The 20,773-nt window shown below is 35.3% G+C and overlaps 1 protein-coding gene across 1 annotated transcript in view; it reads left to right on the plus strand.

Moving 5' to 3' along the window:
- Nucleotides 1–20,459, plus strand: part of HDX (highly divergent homeobox) — a 92,884-nt gene extending 72,425 nt beyond the window's left edge. Inside the window, exons 6-9 of the mRNA XM_010989685.3 lie at nt 7,083–7,162; nt 10,280–10,363; nt 15,672–15,794; nt 19,982–20,459. Of these exons, the coding sequence (XP_010987987.1) occupies nt 7,083–7,162; nt 10,280–10,363; nt 15,672–15,794; nt 19,982–20,107 (413 nt within the window). The 3' untranslated portion in view covers nt 20,108–20,459. The remainder of the gene's footprint in view (nt 1–7,082; nt 7,163–10,279; nt 10,364–15,671; nt 15,795–19,981) is intronic.
- The last annotated feature ends 314 nt before the right edge of the window (nt 20,460–20,773 follow it).

Raw genomic sequence — 20,773 nt, forward strand, 5'->3', positions numbered from 1 at the left:
CTTCCTTTATTTCATTTAATTGCTGATTACATAGGACTTGAAATGCCATGATTTGGAATGTCCAAATAATCAATAAAGTTTCCTTTGCTGTGCAAAAGCTTATGAGTTTAATTAGATCCCTTTTGTTTATTTTTGCTCTCACTTCCATTGCCCATGTAGACTGCTCTAGGAGAACGTTGCTAAGGTTTATGTCACAGAATGTTTTTCCTATGTTTTCTTCTAGGAGATTTATTGTGTCTCATTTTATATTTAAGTCTTTAAGCCATCTTGATTTGATTTTTGTGTATGGTGTAAGGGAGTGTTCTAGCTTCATTGATTTACATGCTGCTATCCAGTTTTCCCAGCACCACTTGCTGAAGAGATTGTCTTTTCTCCATTGTATATTCTTGCCTCCTTTGTCAAAGATTAATTGGCCATAGGTCTGTGGATTTATTTCTGGGTTCTCTATTCTGTTCCATTGATCCATATGTCTGTTTTTATGCCGATAACATGCTGTTTTGATTACTGTAGCTCTGTAAAATTGTCTGAAGTCTGGGAAGGTTATTCCTCCACCTTTGTTCTTTGTCTTCAATATTGCTTTGGTAATTCATGGTCTTTTGTGATTCCATATAAATCTTAGGATCGTTTTGCACAACAAAGGAAACCATAAGCAAAACAAAATGACAACCTATGGAATGTGAGAAAATATTTGTAAATGATGCTACTGACAAAGGCTTAATTTCCAGAATATACAAACAGCTCAGACAACTTAATAACAAAAAAAAAAAACCCAATCCAAAAATGGGCAGAAAACCTAAACAAGCATTTCTCCAAGGAAGACATAAAAATAGTCAATAGGCACATGAAAAAACGTTCAATATCACTAATTATCAGAGAAATGCAAATCAAAACTACAATGAGGTATCACCTCCCACCAGTCAGAATGGCCATCATTCAAAAGTCCAAGAATGATAAATGCTAGAGAAGGTGTGGAGAAAAGGGAACCCTCCTACACTGTTGGTGGGAATGTAGGTTGGTGCAGCCATTATGGAAAATAGTATGGAGATTTCTCAAAAAACTGAAAATACACTTACCATATGATCCAGCAAGCCCATTTCTGAGCATATATCCAGAGGGAACTCTTAAGTTTAAAAGATACATGCACCCCAATGTTCATAGCAGCATTATACACAATAGCCAGGACATGGAAGCAACCTAAATGTCCATCGACAGATGACTGGATAAAGAAGATGTGGTACATTTATACAATGGAATACTACTTGGCCATAAAAAAGAATAAAATAATGCCATTTGCAGCAACATGGATGGACATAGAGATTGTCATTCTAAGCGAAGTAAGCCAGAAAGAGAAAGAAAAATACCATATGATATCACTCATATGTGGTATCTAAAAAAAAAAGGGGGACACTATGAACTCATCTACAAAACAGAAACAGACTCATAGACTTAGTAAACAATCTTATGATTACCAGGGAAACAGGGTAGGAGGGGATAAATTTGGAAGTTTGAGATTTACAAATGTTAGCCACTATATATAAAAATAGATTTTAAAAAAGGATTTTTTATATTGCACAGGGAACTATGTTCAATATCTTGTAATAACCTTTAATAGAAAAAATGAAAATGAATATATGTATGTATATGCATGACTGGGATATTGTGCCGTACACCAGAGAAAGACATATCATAATTGTACTTCAATTAGAAATAAGTTTCTTCTATCCTTTATCTAGGAACTACTCTTTTATATTAAAAATTTGAATTGAATTTATAATGGACTTTGAATTAAACTCTGGTAATGTTTCCTTGGATATCTTTAATTCACAATGTACTCATATGTGAGTTCTGGATCTATAATGCTTTCCTCCTAATCATCCCCCATGCTCATACAGAGCACCTTTCCATGGGAAGGAATGGACTCAGAAAAGTTTTAGGGGAACTGATGACTCTTTTTGTTCTGCTTTCTGTGGTTAAATAAAATGTCCTTTACCAAGGGACTGAGGACTTCTACTAGTATTTATTCAAATAACCTTCATGGCATGGTTGTACAGAAAGAAAAGGCACAAACATTAGTGCCCTGTTTTTCTAAGGGGTAGAGGTGGGGGAATCTAAGACAGAGGATTACCTTATAGACAGCTATGCTATAAATTAGCCACTTCCCCTGCTCAGCACAGAGAGCTTTTTAGTACACTGATTTCTCTGAATTAATTTTTTCTTTTATTTTTTCTGTTATCATTTTTTAAATATTGAGATTTTTAAAAAGTTCATTGCTGTTTTATTGCTATTTAATATGACAGCCACGTATTGAATATTCATTCATATTAACAGTATGCTAACTTCTTTTCCCAGTTTTGTTGAGATATAATTGACATAGCACAGTATAAGTTTAAGGCGTACAACATGATAATTCAACTTACCTACATCATTAAATGATTACCACAAAAGGTTTAGTGAAAATCCCTCATCGCATATAGAAACAACATTAAAAAACTAGAAAAAAAGTTTTTCCTTGTGATGAGAGCTTGTAGGATTTACTCTTTTAACAATTTCCATTTATAATGCACAGCAGTGTTAATTATCTTTATCATGTTGTGCATTATATCCCTAGTATGTATTTATCTCAGTTTGAACTCTTTGACCACCTTCAGCCAGTCTCCCCTCCCCCCACCCTCTGCTTCTGGTAGCCACAAATTTGATCTTTTTTTGTATGAGTTTGTTGGTTTATTTGTTTCTGAAGTATAACTGACCTGCCACACTATATTAATTCCTGGTGTAAAACATAGTGATACAATATTTCTATACATTTTAAAAATGATAACCATGATAATTACAGTTATAATCTGTCATCATACAAAGATATTACATAATTATTGACTATATCCCCACACTTTCATTTCATACCTGTGACAATTTATTTTGTAACTGATAGCTTCTACCAATTATAGATTTTTGGTTTGTGGCTTCCATGAGGTTTGTATACAGCAATCTATATATATGTGATTATTTACAGTTGCTGGTATCTTAATTTCAAATGCATTTTAACAACCCTGCATTTTCACTCTCCTCTCTCCTCATGATTACTGTTCCTGACATCATATTTTACATCTATTTGTTTTTTGTATCCCTTAAATGCTTACTGTGGATATAGATGATTTTACTACTTTTGCCTTTTAATTTTCCTACTAGCTTTGTATGTGGTTGATCTACTACCTTTACTGTATATTTGCCTTTACCAATGAGCTTTTTTCTTTTATAATATTCATGTTTCTAGTTGTGGCCTTTTTTTTCACTTGGAGAAGTCCCTTTAAAACTTCTTGTAAAGCTGGTTTAGTGGTATGAACTCTTTTAGCTTTTGCTTGTCTGTAAAACCTTTGTTCCTTCCTTCAAATCTGAATGAAAGCCTTGCTGAGTAGAGTATTCTTAGCTGTTTTTTTTTTCTTTTCATCGTCATAAACATATTGTACCACTGCCTTTTGAGCTGCAGAGTTTCTGCTTAAAAGTAAGCTAATAGTTTCATGGGAGCTCCCTTGTATTTAACTTGCTAATTTTACCTTGCTGCTTTTGACATTCTTTCTTTAGCTTTAATTTTTCCCATATTAATTATAATGTGTCTTGGTGTGTTCCTCTTTGTTTTGATCCTGTTTGAAACTCTGTGCTTTTGGGTGTGGATGCTTGTTTCCTTTCCCAGGTTGGGGGATTTTTTCAGCTTTTGTGTCTTCAGATATGTTCTCTGCCTCTTTCTCTTTCTTCTCTCACTGGGACCCCTATAATGTGAATGTTAGTATGTTTGATGCTGTCCCAGAGTTCTTTCAAACTGTCTGCATTCTTTGTAATTTTTTTTCTCTTCAGCTTCAATTATTTCCATTACTTTGTTTTCTAGTTTGCTGATCTGTTTCTCTGTATCATCTGATCTACTGTTGATTCCTTCAATTGTATTTATTTTTTCACTGATTGTATCCTTCAGCTCTGTTTGTGTCTTCTTTATGTCTTCTAATGCTTTGTTAAAAACTAACTTCTCCACTTATGTCCACTTCATTTGTTCTTCTGAGTTATCTTTTCCCTTCATTTGGAAAATCTTTCTCTGTCATTTCATTTTGTCTAATTCAGTTTTTATTTCTATGTATTTAGTAGGTTGGCTCTGTTTCCCAGTTTTGGAGTAGTAGCCTTATGTTAGAAATGTTCTATGGGTCCCAGCAGTGCACTCACTTGTGGTCACCCAAGCTATATGTTCTACAGGCACTCTCTGTGTGGGCTGCATTGGTCTTTCTTTTGTGGCAGGCTGACTACTCTGGATGTGCTAGTAGGTGTGACTGGCCCTCTGGTCCATTTGGTGGCCAGATCCTATCTTGTGCTGTGGCTTCTGGCCACTGGTGGGCAGGGCTGGGTTACAAGGTGATTGGCTTTGGATTTCTAGGGGATCCCAGGGTTAGTGCTGTCCCACTGGCAGTTGAAGCTAGATACTAAGGTGGCTGACTGTGGGTCTGGGGATCTCATAGCCAGTGTAGGCCTGCTGGTAGGCAGGGCTAATTCTTGACATTGACATGCCATGTCCACAGCTGGTGATGGCCCCCTGATGGATGTTGCTAGATCCTGACATGGCTGACTGAGGGGCACAAGGTGTCTGGAAATGGTGCTGGCTTGCTGGAGTTAGGGCCTGGACCTGGGGTGTCCTAGGGCTGGTGGTCATCCACTAATGGGTGAGGTTGAGTTCTGGGCCTAGTGCCAGCCCACTGATAAGGAGAGCTGGTTTTTGAGGTCTCTAGCTGTAGGGCCCTGTGGTTCCAGAATTGTTGTCAGCTCACTGGTGGGCAGAGCATTTACCCAAGGAGTTCTGGGGCTGGTGCTTGCCTGCTGGTGACTGTTGTGTTTCGATGCAGCTGGCTGCAGAGCCATGGTGGTCCAGGGGCTAGTGTGCACCCTTTGGTGGGTGGGGCTATGGCCCAAGGGGTTCTGGAGCTGATGTCAACCCATTTGTCAGTGAGGCCTGATCCCAAGTGGGCCTTAGTACTGGGTTCTTGGTACTGATTGCAGTGCCTAGAGGTCTTGGGGCTGTTGTTTGCCCACTGATAGGTGGTGCCAGGGCCAGCTAGTGTCAGGGCTAGTTCCAGCCAACTATTTGGCAGAGCCTTGTCCCAGGATCTCTGGATGGAGGGCTCTGGGGGTTTCCAGAATTAGTATCAGCCCACATGTGGGCAGAGCCAGGGCTCAGGGGATCCCAGGGCTGGTACTACCCTGTGCTGTGTGAGTTTGAGTCCAGGGCTAGTGCCAGCCCACTGGTGAGCATAACCACGTCCTGGGCCCTTTAGTTGGCAGAGTCAGTTCTCTGGGTGGCTGGGAGCTCAAGAGTTCCTACAGCAGCCATCCTGCTGTTGGGTAGGTCCGTGTCCCTACCCAGCTATCTGTGTAGCCTGGAGTATATCAGAACTGGTGCCAATCAGCTAGTAGGCGAGGTGGGTCCTCGCATTAATAAGCTGGAGAGAGGAATCCAAAAATAGTGTTTACCAGTACCAATGTCCTTATGCTGGGATGAGCTCCCCAAAATGGCTACTGCCAGTGTCTATGCCCCAAGGTGAATTTAACTGTCTCCTACCTCTCCAGGAGGCTCTTAAAGATCAGCAAGTGTGTCTGACCTAGTCTCCTTTCAAATTACTGCTTCTGCCTTGGGTCTTGAGGGGTGTGAGATTTTCTGTATGACCTTTAAGAATACAGCCTTTTCCCCACAGCACGCTGGCTGTCTGGAAAGTAAGCCCTGATGGCCTTCAAAACCAAACATTCTTGGAGCTCATCTTCGTGGTGAAGGACCCCCCAGACTGTGGAGCCTGATGTGGGGCTCAGACCCCTTACTCCCTGGGAAAACTGCAACTGTAGTTATCCTTCTGTTTGTGGGTTGACTTCCCTGGGACCATGAGTCTTGACTATACTGTGTCTTCACTCCTCCTACCCATCTTCTTATGGTTCCTTCCTTGTATCTCCAGCAGTAGAAAATCTTTTCTGCTAGTCTTCAAGTTGCTCTCATGGATAATTGCTCTGTAAATAGTTGCAATTTTGGTGTGCCCATGGAGAAGGTGAGCTCAGAGTCTTCCTATTTTGCCATCTTGGCCTCTCCCCCTACAGTATCAGAATACTGAATTTTGATTGTAAAAGGAATACATGATTATTCTAGAAAATAGTGGAAAATACTATGGAAAAAATTAGAAATAATTCTACACTTCAGTGATATCCTTTCTTAAAATGGGAGCAGGAGAATATTTATGCCAGTGTTTTCTCTTTGCATATATAATGGTGTTTATGTGTATGTACATGTGTGTGCACTCATATACACATGCCTTCTTACAAAATTGGAAATGTACTATATTTGTAAAACTTATATAGGTTTATATCATGTATTTGAACATTATTTTATCTCTTTTTTCTTATTACAATGAGCAATACATGTTTACTTTGGAAAATATTTAAATATAAACAAGCAAATGGAAAAAATAAGAATTATCAAAGGAAGTAAAAATTAGACAAAATGAAGAATAATAAAAGTTGCTTGTAATTCCATTCAGAAATAATAATGGTAATGTTTTGGTATAAATAGTGTCAGTCTTCATTTTTTCTCCATGAAATTGCACACTATTTTTTCTTTTACAAAATCAAGCTTACAGTATATACCTACATAGTAGATTTTGTCATCTTCATTTTTTCACTTTCCAATAGATCATTAATATTTTCTTTATCATCAGTTACTCTTCTACTTCATTTTTAGTGGCTTTATAGTATTTATTGTAAGGATAAGTCTTACATGATTTATCCAAGCCTCCACTGTTAAGCACATAGGTTGCTTCAGTTTTTGTTTTCAATTATAAACAGCACATGGGTTTCAATTATAAACTCATCCTTATGTGCAAACCCAATTACACTTATTTCCTCTGAATACATTGTTAGAAGTAGAATTGCTCAACAAGGCATATATGAAGTGAATTTGCCATTTGTGTCTTTTTACAATAGAGAAATTATTTAAGTGATTTTGAAAAGAACATTCTCAATAAAGTTTTAAGGAATGAAAAATGAAATCCTAGCCTTCTTTGTTTCTATAGAGGAGTCTGGTGAAGTTGTTCCAAATGAGGCAAGGGCTCATAAGGAGGAGGACCACCATGCAGTATCCGCAGATAATGTGGTATGTACACTTTGAAATTCTTTCCTCATTACATGATGGATTCCAAGGATATGTTTCCAGTTGGTGACAATATTAGCGTTGTCAGAATAAAGTCTTGCTCCACTTCACAAACCAAAACAGATCTGTTACCAATAAAATTACATATTCTGAGGGTTTAATAAATGAAATTTAAAGTGATGTCATTTGTACCTCACTTTTTTTTTATTTAGGAGCCTTGCAAATATAAAAATCTAATGCCTACTACATATGTGACATTTTATACATAAAAAGTTATTTTGCTTCAACACATTTAGCAAAGAGCAGATTTCTTCTCATTTGACAGATGGCAGAATTAAAACAGAGTTTAGGCTGAGATCATGGAGGAAGGCTTTCTTAGTTCTAGGACTTGTATCCAAGGATTCCTGACTCTTGAATTCTCTGTGTTCAGACCATATCTATCTATGTTTGGAAGGTTTTCTCCTTTTTAGTTAAGTTGAACTCTGCTAATCATCTTAAAAATTGCAGTAATGGAGGAAAGGCAGTATTAAGAAACTGAATAGCAAGCAGAGACAGCCAAGGTGTGGATTAAACTAGGTTTTGTGAAAAGTAAACACTATTGGTATATAGAGATGTTCTGTAAGCAGCTGTTTTAACAGTTTCTGTTTATATTCTGACTCCACCAAGTAATACAGAAATCAAAGTGATATTAATCAAAAGTGAGACATAAAGGCAAATGTCATTGTGCTTTTGTTTTTACTTTTGAATCAGTGTTTTGTGCTTGATTGAAACCTTTAAAAATGGTCCCTATAATGGATTTTTCTGTTACAAAATGTCTGTAACTTCAAGATTTACCCTGGCTTCCATTATAAATATTATTTATCTGACACTATAATCCTGCCACATCTTCTTAATAAAAGTTGAGTACATAAAATACAGTTTTGTTCTTTTTTTGTTAGACATCAACAATATATAACACTGTTTTCCACACATAGCATGTAGTTTAGGATTGCATTTTACTGATCTCAGTGCTGATGTAAGTTAATGTTTGACCCTTCTAACACTAAATTCAATGGGCATATAGGAAAACAAGCTTCTATTTTGAAGCAGAGTTGTGTTTTCATTAGCTAGCTGGTAGTACTTATTTTTCATGGTTATTAATTGTGCTAATATTCTTAAATTGCAAGCAATAATCTCCTCTGCTCTAGATTTGAATTATACTATACAAATTATATATGATTATTTACAAATTGGAACCTCTTTTCCCCTAAAGGCATGCTCATTTTTAGCTTGAATTTCTCAGCATTGGATCTCCCCTGTGGCAGACATTTGAAGATAGTGAATGAAGTCATGGCATGGGATGACTCACAGTCACTTAGGCACCTAATTTTTCAAGAACAATTGATTTTCAGAGACAAAACTCCAAACTTTGAAAGGTTGATCTCCTCTGTCTGTAACTTTTGAGTGCCCCAAATTATTCATGAATGACAAATCACAAAGACACGTAAGACCTATTTATATGCACAGATCTATACTATGGCCCTTGGGGCTATCCTCCCTGGCTCTTTTTCCCCAGAACCAATCCAAATAAAAAATCTAAAAAACAACATCAAAAAACATATTAAATCTGAGTTATGGTGAGAGCCGACATGATTAAGCCCCAAGTTTATAGTGATTATAGTAGAAAACAAAACATTAGATTCATCTCCAGGCAGCGGTAGAAAGCAATTTCATTGCAGCTGTCCTCCTGACTCAGAAGCCTGCAGGTCACAAACCCTGTTATGGTATCGTATCCTCATAGGCAATATAACAAATTCTATCATTCCAAGTTTGTTTGTGACTTTTAATCACCATATATATTGCTGGGTAGGAAACCTGATTTAAATTCTGCCTACGACATGTTTCTATTAATGTGATTGTTCTTAAAAGACTGCCTAGTGACTAACTCTAGCTTAGCTTTTCACTTTTTAAAATTTTCTTTTGGGTTGGCAGGGTTTAAATGTTTAAAAGTGTTTTTTCTTAACTGTGTTTTTCATATGCAAAAGAAAAATTTAGAGCTGATTTTGTCTTGTGGTTTTGGTTTTACTTAGGGAAAAAAAAGATTCTATGATTAGAGAACTTGCCTTGCCTCCATGGTTGGAGCTTATTGGTCATTATTGCTGTCAGTGCTAAGCTGTTTTGTTTATTCCTTTGACAGGTATTTAACTAGTACCTACTGTGTGCAAGATACTGTACAATCTATGCTGTACCTTAATTCTAAAGCCAAGGGCAGTATAGTGTGTCTCTTGTTCTCGCTCGCTCTCTCTCCTCTTTCTCACTCTCTCTCTCCACTTTCTCATTGTCCAGTAAAGGAAACAAATCACCTTGCTTTGTCACCATTACGTTATAAATGTCTGCTTTTAATTGTCTAGCTAATGGAGTGCAGTAAATAAGTGAATTTTTTTTAAGAATTGTATTTGACTTTGCAATGCATGCCATAGGTTGACATTTTACATTAGAAGTTGCAAAGAGATATACGGAGACTTAAGAAAGAAAGCCCTTCCAACCAATTAAGTTTATCATTAAATAGACCATTCTTACAGGAAGCAAGTTCCCTGTTCCTGGAGGGCACTATTTAAGCAGAGTTAAGTAAATGCTTGTTTTTTCAGGGATATTGTGAAAATTTTTTTTTCCTATTTTAAATAGTATTACAGTAATTTTCTATTTACTGAGCAGTCATCAATTAAAGATAGAGGGAGGTATTCCTCACCTTTAAATGATGGGTCTCAACCCCTTCCCCCTCAGATATGTAATGATGGATTGGAGCAAGGTGGTGGGGATCAGCAGTGGGTTGAGGAGGCTGGCATATGTGCAGCTTTATTGCCAGTGAATTTCATGCACTTTAAAGTCTTGTGGCTTGTGACTTCTTATCTAAATAAAGTGGTAGAATCCAAAAAAAAAAAAAATAGGTGGTGGTGGCTTAGACACATACTGAGTGTAATGCTGAGGAACCAGTTAGTTAAGAGTTTATTATGGATAATCTATATTAGATAACCCCGTCACTAAAACTGAACATTGAATGTATATATGCTTTATACATTATTGAGTGTAATGATGATGATCAGATATATATTTATGAAAACTTCTCTACTTGTGTTACAGAAAATAGAAATTGTTGATGATGAAGAAAGTGACATGATAAGTAATTCTGAAGCAGAACAAGTGAACTCTTTCTTGGATTATAAGGTAAAAGTAATTTCAGATTCTGAATTTTTTAAAAGAAGGTATTAAAGGGGGTAGACTTTTACAATACCTATGTACTGGTTTATTTCACTCTTTTTTTGATAAGTTAAGCACCCTGGGGCTTTCCATTGACTCTCTCAGTCACGTGGATATCAATCAGGGTGACACACATTTTAATTGATGTTGGCTGGTTTAGTGGTTATGATTTTAAGTAGAGTTTCCTGAGCAGGAGTTAACTATTGATAGTGTATGGCAAGATAAGCCATAGTGATGGTTAATGTGAAATAAATGATAATGCTTTTTTAATAGCCAATGTTCATTTTTAAATGATGATGAAGAGGTATTTTTTTCTAGTGTCCCTTGCTGATTTTATCTTGAATTTCAATTTCTAAAGACCTTTGTTCATTATAATAATATACCTGTTTTAGAAGTTTAAAAACAATCCCCAAAGTAAATACTGAATGAATATGAATGGAGATGACCTTTTCTTAATGTCACTTGTTACTAAACTGAAAGGCTTACTTTGACAGTGTGCCATACATAATTTTGTTTTTATTAAATTGACAGAAGCCATCAGTCTATATGTCAATATGTTTTCTGGATAGAGGTGTAATTGTTGTCCCTTTGTTAATCAGTATCCTATCTTAGTAGGTAACTTTGGGGCCTTCTGGAATTTTGTCCACACAGTCATTCCTTTCATACACAAAAGTTTTTGGAATATCATAAGTGTTCAGAGACTAGTAAGGTGTTAACAGAAAAGACATTTAATCAGAAAAGACAACAGCTGTCATTTTCTCAAAAATCTTTTCAGTTTTACTATAATTGAAAGTTCTGTCAGTCAACAGATTCTGTTTTCCAAATGCTCATAACATGTCAGACTTTAAAATATTGAGCATTGTAAACACAGAAGGAAATTAGCTTTTGAAATGCTTTTGTTAAGTGGTCAAAGAGCACAATATAATCCGGCATTAAAACTGTATTTTCAGCTAATAAAATCATAAAGTTGTTGGTCTGAAGTACAAGAGATCATTCTAATCTCTCCTACATGGTCATATAATATTTCTAAATGCCCAGTTCAGGATTAAAATGGCTCTGCACGCCGCCACTTGGCACAGGCTATGGAAACTACAGACGAGATGACTGGATTGCACAGCTGTTAAGTGTGCTCCACTTAGTACTCTCAAACAGGTCAGATAGGGCTGGGCCCAGGACTCAGAGGATTCTTTCCAGGACCTTTCCCCTCTAGGGTGCCAGCTCAGTTTGAGAAGGTTTGAAACTGAAGACCAGAGCAGGCTGGAATGTTCAGTTCAGAAATGTTAATTAACATTTTCATTGAGCTCTAATGGACATTTAACAATCCGGTGTTCTCCATTGTGGTAAATGCTGTGGGAACAAGGGGTCCTTCACTACCCTATGAGGGATATCTTTTATGACACATCACCATCCTACATAAACTTTTCTTTAACTTTCAAAAATTAGCACCTATAGAGAAAACCTATCATTTTATAATCATTATTTAAAATATTCCAGTTCACTTCATCTGTGAATTTGTTACCTTAATTCTAAAGTAAAAGTAAGCAAAATCTCATATAGCAGTTCTCATTGCTGATTTCAGCATGTTCATTGAAAAAGAGCCTTACCAGTTTGGAAATTTAATCTTCCTTCAAAGAACATTGTTGTATTCTATTTGCGTACACATGCTAATGTTCCTTGAATTGGGATCAAAATCACTTTGTTGGTTCCTCCAGTGTATTCACCACAAGCTTCTTGAAAGCAGATACTTTTTCATGTACATGTTACCTGGTCTAGTGCCTAGGATATAGGTGTCCAGTAACTAGTTCCTAAGTAAGTGAAAAAATAATTAATTTATCCTTGGAAATACTTTTAATATTATTATGCTTATTTACATAAAATGAATTAAGATCTGAAGCTGGCTCATTATGACCTTTTTCCCCCACACTAAATTAGGCAGTCTCTCATTCTTGGGATTCATTGTAGCAAAATGAAAGGTTTTCTATGTACATTTGATTATTACTACTATGCAACTATCAATATTCAGTTTGGTCATAGTGCAGTTTCTGATTAAGATATTTGCTAGAAATCCAGACTGCTAGGAGTTCTAACTAACCCCAAATGCTTATGAGAGAAGTTGGTGAGCTCAGTTCCTGAGGCATGAGTAGCTCTATGGTAAAATAACACCTCAAGTTTGGCAGCCATTAATAGCCTGCTCAGAGATCAAAGCCTCCGTCCACAAGAAGCCTTGAGTGCTTCCTGCAGTCACCTTGGAAAAGAATTGACAAAGCTTAGTGGTAATTTACAGAAGATTTTAACAAGAAAAATGAGCTAGGTCTTGTTTTGTGAAATTCAGTGACTGATGTTATCTTACTAGTTCCTCTCACAAAGGCTCCATTTGCTCAGGAAAATCTCAAAAGAACATAAATTACTGCCTGTAATCTAGGAAGTGTTTAATAGGCTTGCAGAAAGCAGCTCCAAGAAGAAAATGTCTGCAATATTAAATTATCTTAAAGCTGTTTATGTTTCTCAAACATTGCATGAATACTGAGGAGGAGGACTATTTGCATGCGAAATTAGAGATCTGCATACCAAAAGATGCTTCATGACTTTTGCAAATGTGAATTAATATTTTTAAAATATTTTCTAATGGACTGTGAGTGCAGATCAAAAGGACTGTGCATTCAAATGAGACAGTATGGTAATGATGATAGATATCTCGTGTATTCAAAAACACTTCCTGGTCAGCACTTTACTAACACTGTCGCTGTTACAATGAATACTAAAAAAAACCCAAAAGTTTAGAATTAGTCAAATGTATTATGGCAGGATCATGTGGACTTTTATTATAATGCTTACTTGTAACTTAGACTGCTGTTAAGAGTGCCTTTAGATAAGGAATTTAGCTTGAATCATCATTTGCAGATCATTCACTTGCTATTAAATGGTCTGAAAAGGAAGCAGTTTTATTAGGTAAAATAAGTTCTAAACTGAGCTGATAAACTAATTGATGCAGTAAACATAGTCATAGATTGAGTGTGATTAATACAACTGTGTCCTCTCAGTTGAAACAAGAATGCCCACAGAATTGACTAATTTTAATGTCGTTTGCGCAGCTTTTTAAACTAATACTGTAAAGGTCTTGCTGTGCTCTTTGAGACAAGTTCGCCAGCTGCAGAAAATACTCATAGCTTATTTTTGGCATAGCTTATTTTAGCAATTATTATTTTAAAGCTGGCTAATAATTTTTAATCAGGTTTTATGTTATATAATTTACATACAATAAAATTCATATAGTTAGGGTTTTGACAAGTGGAGACAGTTGTGTAACCATGACCACAGTTTGTTTATTCATCTGCTGGTGAACACGTGTTGTTTCTAGTTTGGGGCTATTATGAATAAAGCTGCTATGAATATTCATGTATGTCTTTTTGTAGGCATGTGTTTTCATTTCCCATGGGTAAATACTTAAGAGTAGAATTGCCTGCCGAGTCAGATGGTAAGAAAGAGTATGTTTAATTTTACAAGAAACTGCCAAAACATTTTCCGAAGTGACTGTACTGCTTTACATTCCCACCAGCAATGGATGAGACTTCTAATTGCTCTGCATTCTCATCAGTACTTGCTGTTGTCAGTCTCTTTAACATTAGCCATTGTAGTATGTTGGTGGTAGTATCTCATTGTGATTTTAACTTGCATTCCCTTAATCACAAAAAAAATTAAGCATTTTTCACATATTTATTGATCATTCACATATCTTTTTTGATGAAGTGTATGTTCAAATATTTTGCCTGCTTTTTATTCTCTCGCTGGTCCTATGTTTGTGCTGTAAGTGCTCTTTATCAGATATGTGATTTATAACTTTTTTCTCCTAATATGTAGCTATTATTTTTATTTTCTCAGCAGTGTCTTTGGAAAAGCAAAGATTGTGAGGTTTTTTTTTCCTTTTTGTTTCATTGAAGTATAGTCAGTTTACAATGTTGTGTCAATTTCTGGTGTACAGCATAATGTTTCAGTCATACATATACATACATATATTCCTTTTCATTTTCTTTTTCATTATACGTTACTACACAATACTGAATGCAGTTCCCCATGCTAAACAGTATTGTGGGGTTTTGTTTTAATGAAGTCTTTTTTTTAAGTTTCATGTTTCTTGTGTCCTATTGAGAAATCTTTGCCTAACCCAAGGACAAAGATTTTTTTTCCTCTGTTTTCCACTAGAAGTTTTATAGTTTTAGGTTTCACATTTAAGTCTATGACCATTTCTTATTAAACTTTGTATCTGATGTGAAGTAGGGGTTGATAATCTTTTTTGGGGGGTATCAACCACTGTTTTTTTAAAAGATTATCCTTTCTTTGTCCATTGAATTACCTTTACACTTTCATCAAAACTCAACTGAAAAAAAATACATATATATTCTGGACTCCCTGTTCTGTTCCATTGATCTATATGTCTATCCTTTTGCCAACACCACACTTCCTTGACTGCTGTAGCTTAAACGGTAAATCTGTTCAGAGCAATTTTGTGGCCATTACTTATTTGTGCCTTATGACCCTGAAACTAGACTTGCCAAAGATTACTAGCATTACATCCATTCTACTGTTGAGTAAATAGAGTTACAGGTTAATTGACCTGCACAAGTTTGCACAATTATCAGTAGACCTGGCACTAAAATCTTCCCCAAACCTAGTCTATTATTATTTTTCTACACAACTAGCAAATGTAGTGAAGAGAAACTAGGTTTTAAATCAGTGGTACACAGTGGTACATTTGGAGATATTTTCTGAATAACAGACACCTAAAGGTGGGAGTGCTCAGCAAACTACTTAAGACAATCTTAGTAAAAATTTCAGTCCCTCCTTGGTACAAAATAATAACCTTTCTAGTTCTTAGTATTTGACTTTGTTAATGGTACATTCAGCATTACTGCATCTGCTATGTTCTTTATTTGGAGTTAATTGGCCTCTGTCTATTCTTAATCCTAATCCAAATGCTAATTAGGTTTAATATAGGAGGAGTCTTTCCAAGAAGGGAACTGTTTCTTGATTTTTCTCTTACTGGAATTTATTTGATTGGATTTTTGACCTTGCAGATTGTGTTCTGTTGATTTGCTTAAAAAGGAGCCTTTGTGTAATAGGATAATTTCCTTCTGTGCTTTATATTCCTTCATGCTAAAATTTTATCCTCTTTATTGTCCTTCTCATTTGACTGCTTTTAAAAATGTATTGTGCCTCAAACATGTATAGTCCTAGGTTTGCATAGAGTAATTGTATTGTTTGATGTTTTGTCCTTCAGAATGAAGAAGTCAGATTCATTGAAAACGAGCTAGAGATTCAAAAGCAAAAATACTTTAAACTTCAGACATTTGTTAGAAGCTTGATACTAGCTATAAAAGCTGATGATAAGGAGCAACAGCAGGTAGGTGACAGAAGAGAGAAGTAAGCTGTAATGTATCATATTGGAAAATGACATGTCACACTTAGGTTCTTCATATTTTTTTCATTTTTATATTTCATTCCTGCTTGGCATCAAGGAAAGATTTGTTACTTCATGACTTTTTTTAGCACAGTTTTCCTGAGAATAGATATTCAGATTTGTGTGTTTTAGTGGAAAATCAAAATAACTGATTAACATACTTTGTTTATTCCAAGCCAGCATTAAATAGGGAAAACATTTAAAATATTTTTACATAATTATTGATTATATTCCCCATCTTACATATTTCATTTCATTTCATTAATTTTGAAGAAATTCTCAAAATGTTTGTAGAGATGAGGCTACACTAACTGGAGAGGCACATATTTGGGACATATTGTGAATGAAAAAAGTGAGACATTTGCTTCTCTTGTAGATTTCAGTTACCTTCCAGTCCCTACTAGAGTTCACAAATGTTTGAATACCTTCTATTTCATATGTTGCTCATCACTAGAAAAAATGTGAAACTACTTTGTGAAATTCTTTGTGAACACAGTGCATCATTTTACTTTTCCTAGTCTAACTATAGTATTTGATTCCTCTACCTCAAAGATGAAATGTAATGTCTTGTATTTGTCTCTGTAGATTTTTGTTTACAAACTCCTCCCAAATTACATTTTCTGTCTCACTTTTTTCAGTTGAAATTTCTGTATTAATTTATTCCTCTTACTAAAAAGGAATATAGGATTATATTAAATATTTCATTCAATACTAAATGATACCAAATTTACCTCTGAGTTGTACACTACCATGTTGATTCCTTGTCGGAGAAATTCAATGTGAGTAGTATCTCACACAGGTGACCATTAATTAGGAAACAATCTCAGAGGTTTTTCTGCAGCTAGAGTACACACATTTATCCCTTATATCCAAGTAAGACTGCACATATGTAGTAGTCTTCTCCCAGTCATCTCCTGGGAAACAGATTAGAGTCTTAGCATCCCACAATTATCCCTTTTGTTTTTAAGAAAAAAGCTTTTATATGTTTCACCAAAGTACTGAACCACAAAATTTAAACTATAAAAGAATTAATTCATGAGGCGTAAACCAGCATGTCCATTGTGTCCAGTTTCATGAATTTTGCTCCCCTTGGGCTATACACACAGAGACATCCCAAGACAGTAGTTTTCAGTTACCTTTGACAGTTTTATTTAAACATATTGTTATATTATGTATGTTATGCATATTCCATGTCATATTGAAAATCTGTTTGTTTTTTAGGAAACTAAATATAGATTTTAAATGATACGATGGTATTTTTGAACATGGTCCCAAAGGAACTGTACATTTTAAATAAATGTAAGAAAAAAAAGCAGAATTAGGTCCAAGCATAAGATTAAGTTGGAATGTGGTCCTGATCCCAAAAGTTGTAGCATGATTTGGAATTCAGCTATATGCTCACTTATTAGCAGTTGTCTGTGTCTCTTGATATCTAGAAATAGCACACAGACTGAATTTTATTTTCTAACTCTAACCTCATCCATCACTTGATTCTCCAAAACTACTAACAAATAACAAAAGTATCTATTGCACATTTCACTTTTCTCCTTCTCTTATACTTTTCCTTTGCTAAAAGGCTGAAGAACTAAGATATGGGCAAAATGTTGGTTGAAAAAAAAAAGAGTTATACAAAAATTGCACTGAAAATCATAGCCTATATAATCAGCACCCAAACAGAAACTACTGATTTTCATAGCTGAGATTGGGTATAATGGATCTCGAAATATGGTCTGAAAATATAGAAGACACCAATAGTAATCCACAAAAGTTATCCAGGTGATCTCTCAAATACTGATCTTTATGCTATGAAATACTTAGAGGTTTACTGCTGAAAGGAATTGGTTTTTACTCTACCTAATAAAAAAGAACCATTGTGTCATTGGTTTCTCATTAAAACAAATCCTGTGTTTTTTTTTATTAATCTTGACTTAGGCAAATTGAGTAATATGAGTTGCCCACAGAATATTTTGCCCCAATGAAGCAGTCTAGGATTTTAAAATATATGATACTGACTGAAGTATTAGATTATCCAAATGTGTTTTTTTAAAATCAGTAGTCTCTTTAAAATAAAAATAAATGTTGCCAGCACTGTACTAAGTCATTAGTTATGGTCTTTCTTCCCACTGATAATTCACTACGTGATTCTAGTCAGCTCAATTGACTTTCTTAGATTTGAATTTCTCCACTTTGCAAGTAGTATAAGAATGATTAACATTATGGAACTTGTCATTCACAACCTAGGAACTAGAATAAATATTATGGAGAATGATGATATATTTGGGAAATGCTTTAATCTCTTGGGAAGAGGGGCACTAGGTCTGACTCTGATTGATAAAGAACCTGAATGAAGAGAGTTAATTGTATTTACTTTGGTATCTATGAAAAAGTCAGTTCTAGCAACTGACATAATCCAAAGATTTGTTCAGTGTGCCAATGTTGCAATCCAGAAAGATGTTGAAAAGAATTTTGACATAGGCCTCATGCATTAGTAGTCCCTTATACTATCTCAGATATTAAAGTTCTCCTATTTCATACTACACTCATTTTAGTCAGCCAACTACATTAAATGCAATGACAGGGAAATAAATAGTAGTGCTTCTTTTATTTGAAGGTTCCCTCAATAGAATTTAGAATGCCATTAAGACTGCACATCCATTTGACTTTCCAATATTCTATGTTAATTGAAAGACTTAGCCCTCTTTAATGTGGCTTGCTCACAATTGTAAAGAGAACTAAATCCAGTGATATATTTTTCATAAACTATGATCAACCAATATCAGCAAAGGCTTTGTTTCACCTGGGCTGCGTTAGTTGTAAACAACTATTCTGGAAGAAAATGGCTTTGTGTCCTATTACTGCAACCTGGAAACCTTAGAAACCTTAGAAAGCACGTAGTACCTTTAGGTGACTTCTTTGTAAATACTACTCTCAATTTCATCAAGAAGCTCATGAACTATTTAATACTATAAAATAGAAAACAAATTTTCTTTCAGATAAGAGTTAGTCTTTCCTTATGCAGCCTGGCAGAAAGGTCTAATCTTTCCTTTCTGCTGTAAGACAAAAAGTATAGGATTTATAGCTGTCATTTCTTTTAATAAAGAGAATAAGAGAATACTATCTTATTCCAACATTGGACTTCATATGTTCTCCAAAACGCCCTGTCTTTCTGTTCCTTATTTGTGTAGTGGCAAGCTTGCATTTGTTCCTTTTCCTTTGGTCCTTGTTTACTACTGCACCCAAAGCCCACACTACAAGTAATGTTGTCTAAAAATTGCCAAGGTATGCTATATTATTTTTAGTATTGGGAACGGCAATCAGTCACTTAGTTTGCAATTTCTGATGGTCAAGTGGGCATCAGCACTACCAAGCACATAAAACTTGATTATTTATTTCTCCAGGATGAATGAATGCATGTTTTGCAACTCCAGATGTAACAATTAAACCATGGCAAAGCTTAGTTCATGGCTCTTGGCTTATTATTTCAGCAGAGAAATGAGCAGCCCTCTAGGTACATAGTTACACAGCTAGTTTCACTTGTTCAGCAGTGCCCCAGTGAATGCTTGGCCATCTGTAGATATGGGCATAGCTTTAAAAAAGGAAAAAAAAATCACTTGGACTTTTCAAGTTGTTAAAGTTTAGTCTGAAGTAGAATAGCTGAACTTTTTCCTGAATTGCTGAGTTCTTTCTCCCACTGAAGTATAAAATAGTCTTTTGTGAAATGCGTTTTTCTCTGTAGGACAGCATAACTGGACACGAATATTTTATTAAGGAATATAATTCTAAAGCCCTTTAGCAATGATCAGCGAACACTCAAAACTAGTATGAAAATCACTTAACTCAAACACTTCAGAGCGTTTGGTTCAGAATAGTTGCTCATTTCTCTCCTGATTTCCCTTTTGTCCAGGGTTCCACTCTACATAAACCACACTCTCAAGATCGAGTATTTTGTTACTTCCTTAATAGTGAGTGAAGAATTTTTCTCTTAGATGAGATACTGTATTTAGTCCTGAAAGAGAAATGCTCTTTTCTTTAAATCTGTAAGAATAAATCAACATGAAAGGACTACAACTATAAAATTGGAAAAAATATGTCCACATAATAATTCAAAAAAATTGATTTTTCTGACTCAGGCACTGCTGTCAGATTTACCTCCTGAATTAGAAGAGATGGATTTCAATCATGCCTCGCCGGAGCCTGATGATACCTCATTCAGTGTGTCTTCTTTATCAGAGAAAAATGCCTCAGACAGTTTGTGATGGGGTGGGGGGATATATGATACAGCCTTTTGGCTACCTAACAGGTATGCATTTCATACTTGCATTCTGTTACCCTGAAATTCTTCAGTTGGTAAAACATTGTTGAAACAAACATTCTGTGAAGGATAAACAAGATATAATGGCTATGGTGCAAAAAATATATATGTAAAATTGAAAAGCATTGTTTGAGAGTTTTTCCCAAACTGATGGAACTCTGGGGGGAAAATGTATTTAATTTTGAGCAGTTTAGTTATGAAATGCATAATGTCTAATTTCTGAAAGTTTTTTTTAAACTTTATAGATGAATCTTAGTTTTAGTAATAGTTTTAACCAGAGACACAAAAACAAAGGTATTTCAACATGGCTCATTAAGTTACTGAAGCTTGATCAGTCTTGTTTTTGTAGCCATTACATCTTCTTTCTTCCTCTCTCCTTTCCTGTCATCCACATACACTTTTACTCAGGAAAGTGGACTGAAAATTGAAAACAAAAATTTAAAAATGTTTTAGACTGAGTGAGTCCTGGGATTTATTTTTAAACCCCTATGAGAATCTGACTTAAGTTAATGATTGAAGATTGAAGTAATTACTAGTATACAATTGTAAATTATTGGTATTCTTCCATTATCTAACCCAAATATTTGGGGGGAGGAGAGAAAGCATTATG

The sequence above is a fragment of the Camelus dromedarius genome, chromosome X (assembly GCF_036321535.1).
Source record: "Camelus dromedarius isolate mCamDro1 chromosome X, mCamDro1.pat, whole genome shotgun sequence".
Classification (NCBI taxonomy): domain Eukaryota; kingdom Metazoa; phylum Chordata; class Mammalia; order Artiodactyla; family Camelidae; genus Camelus; species Camelus dromedarius.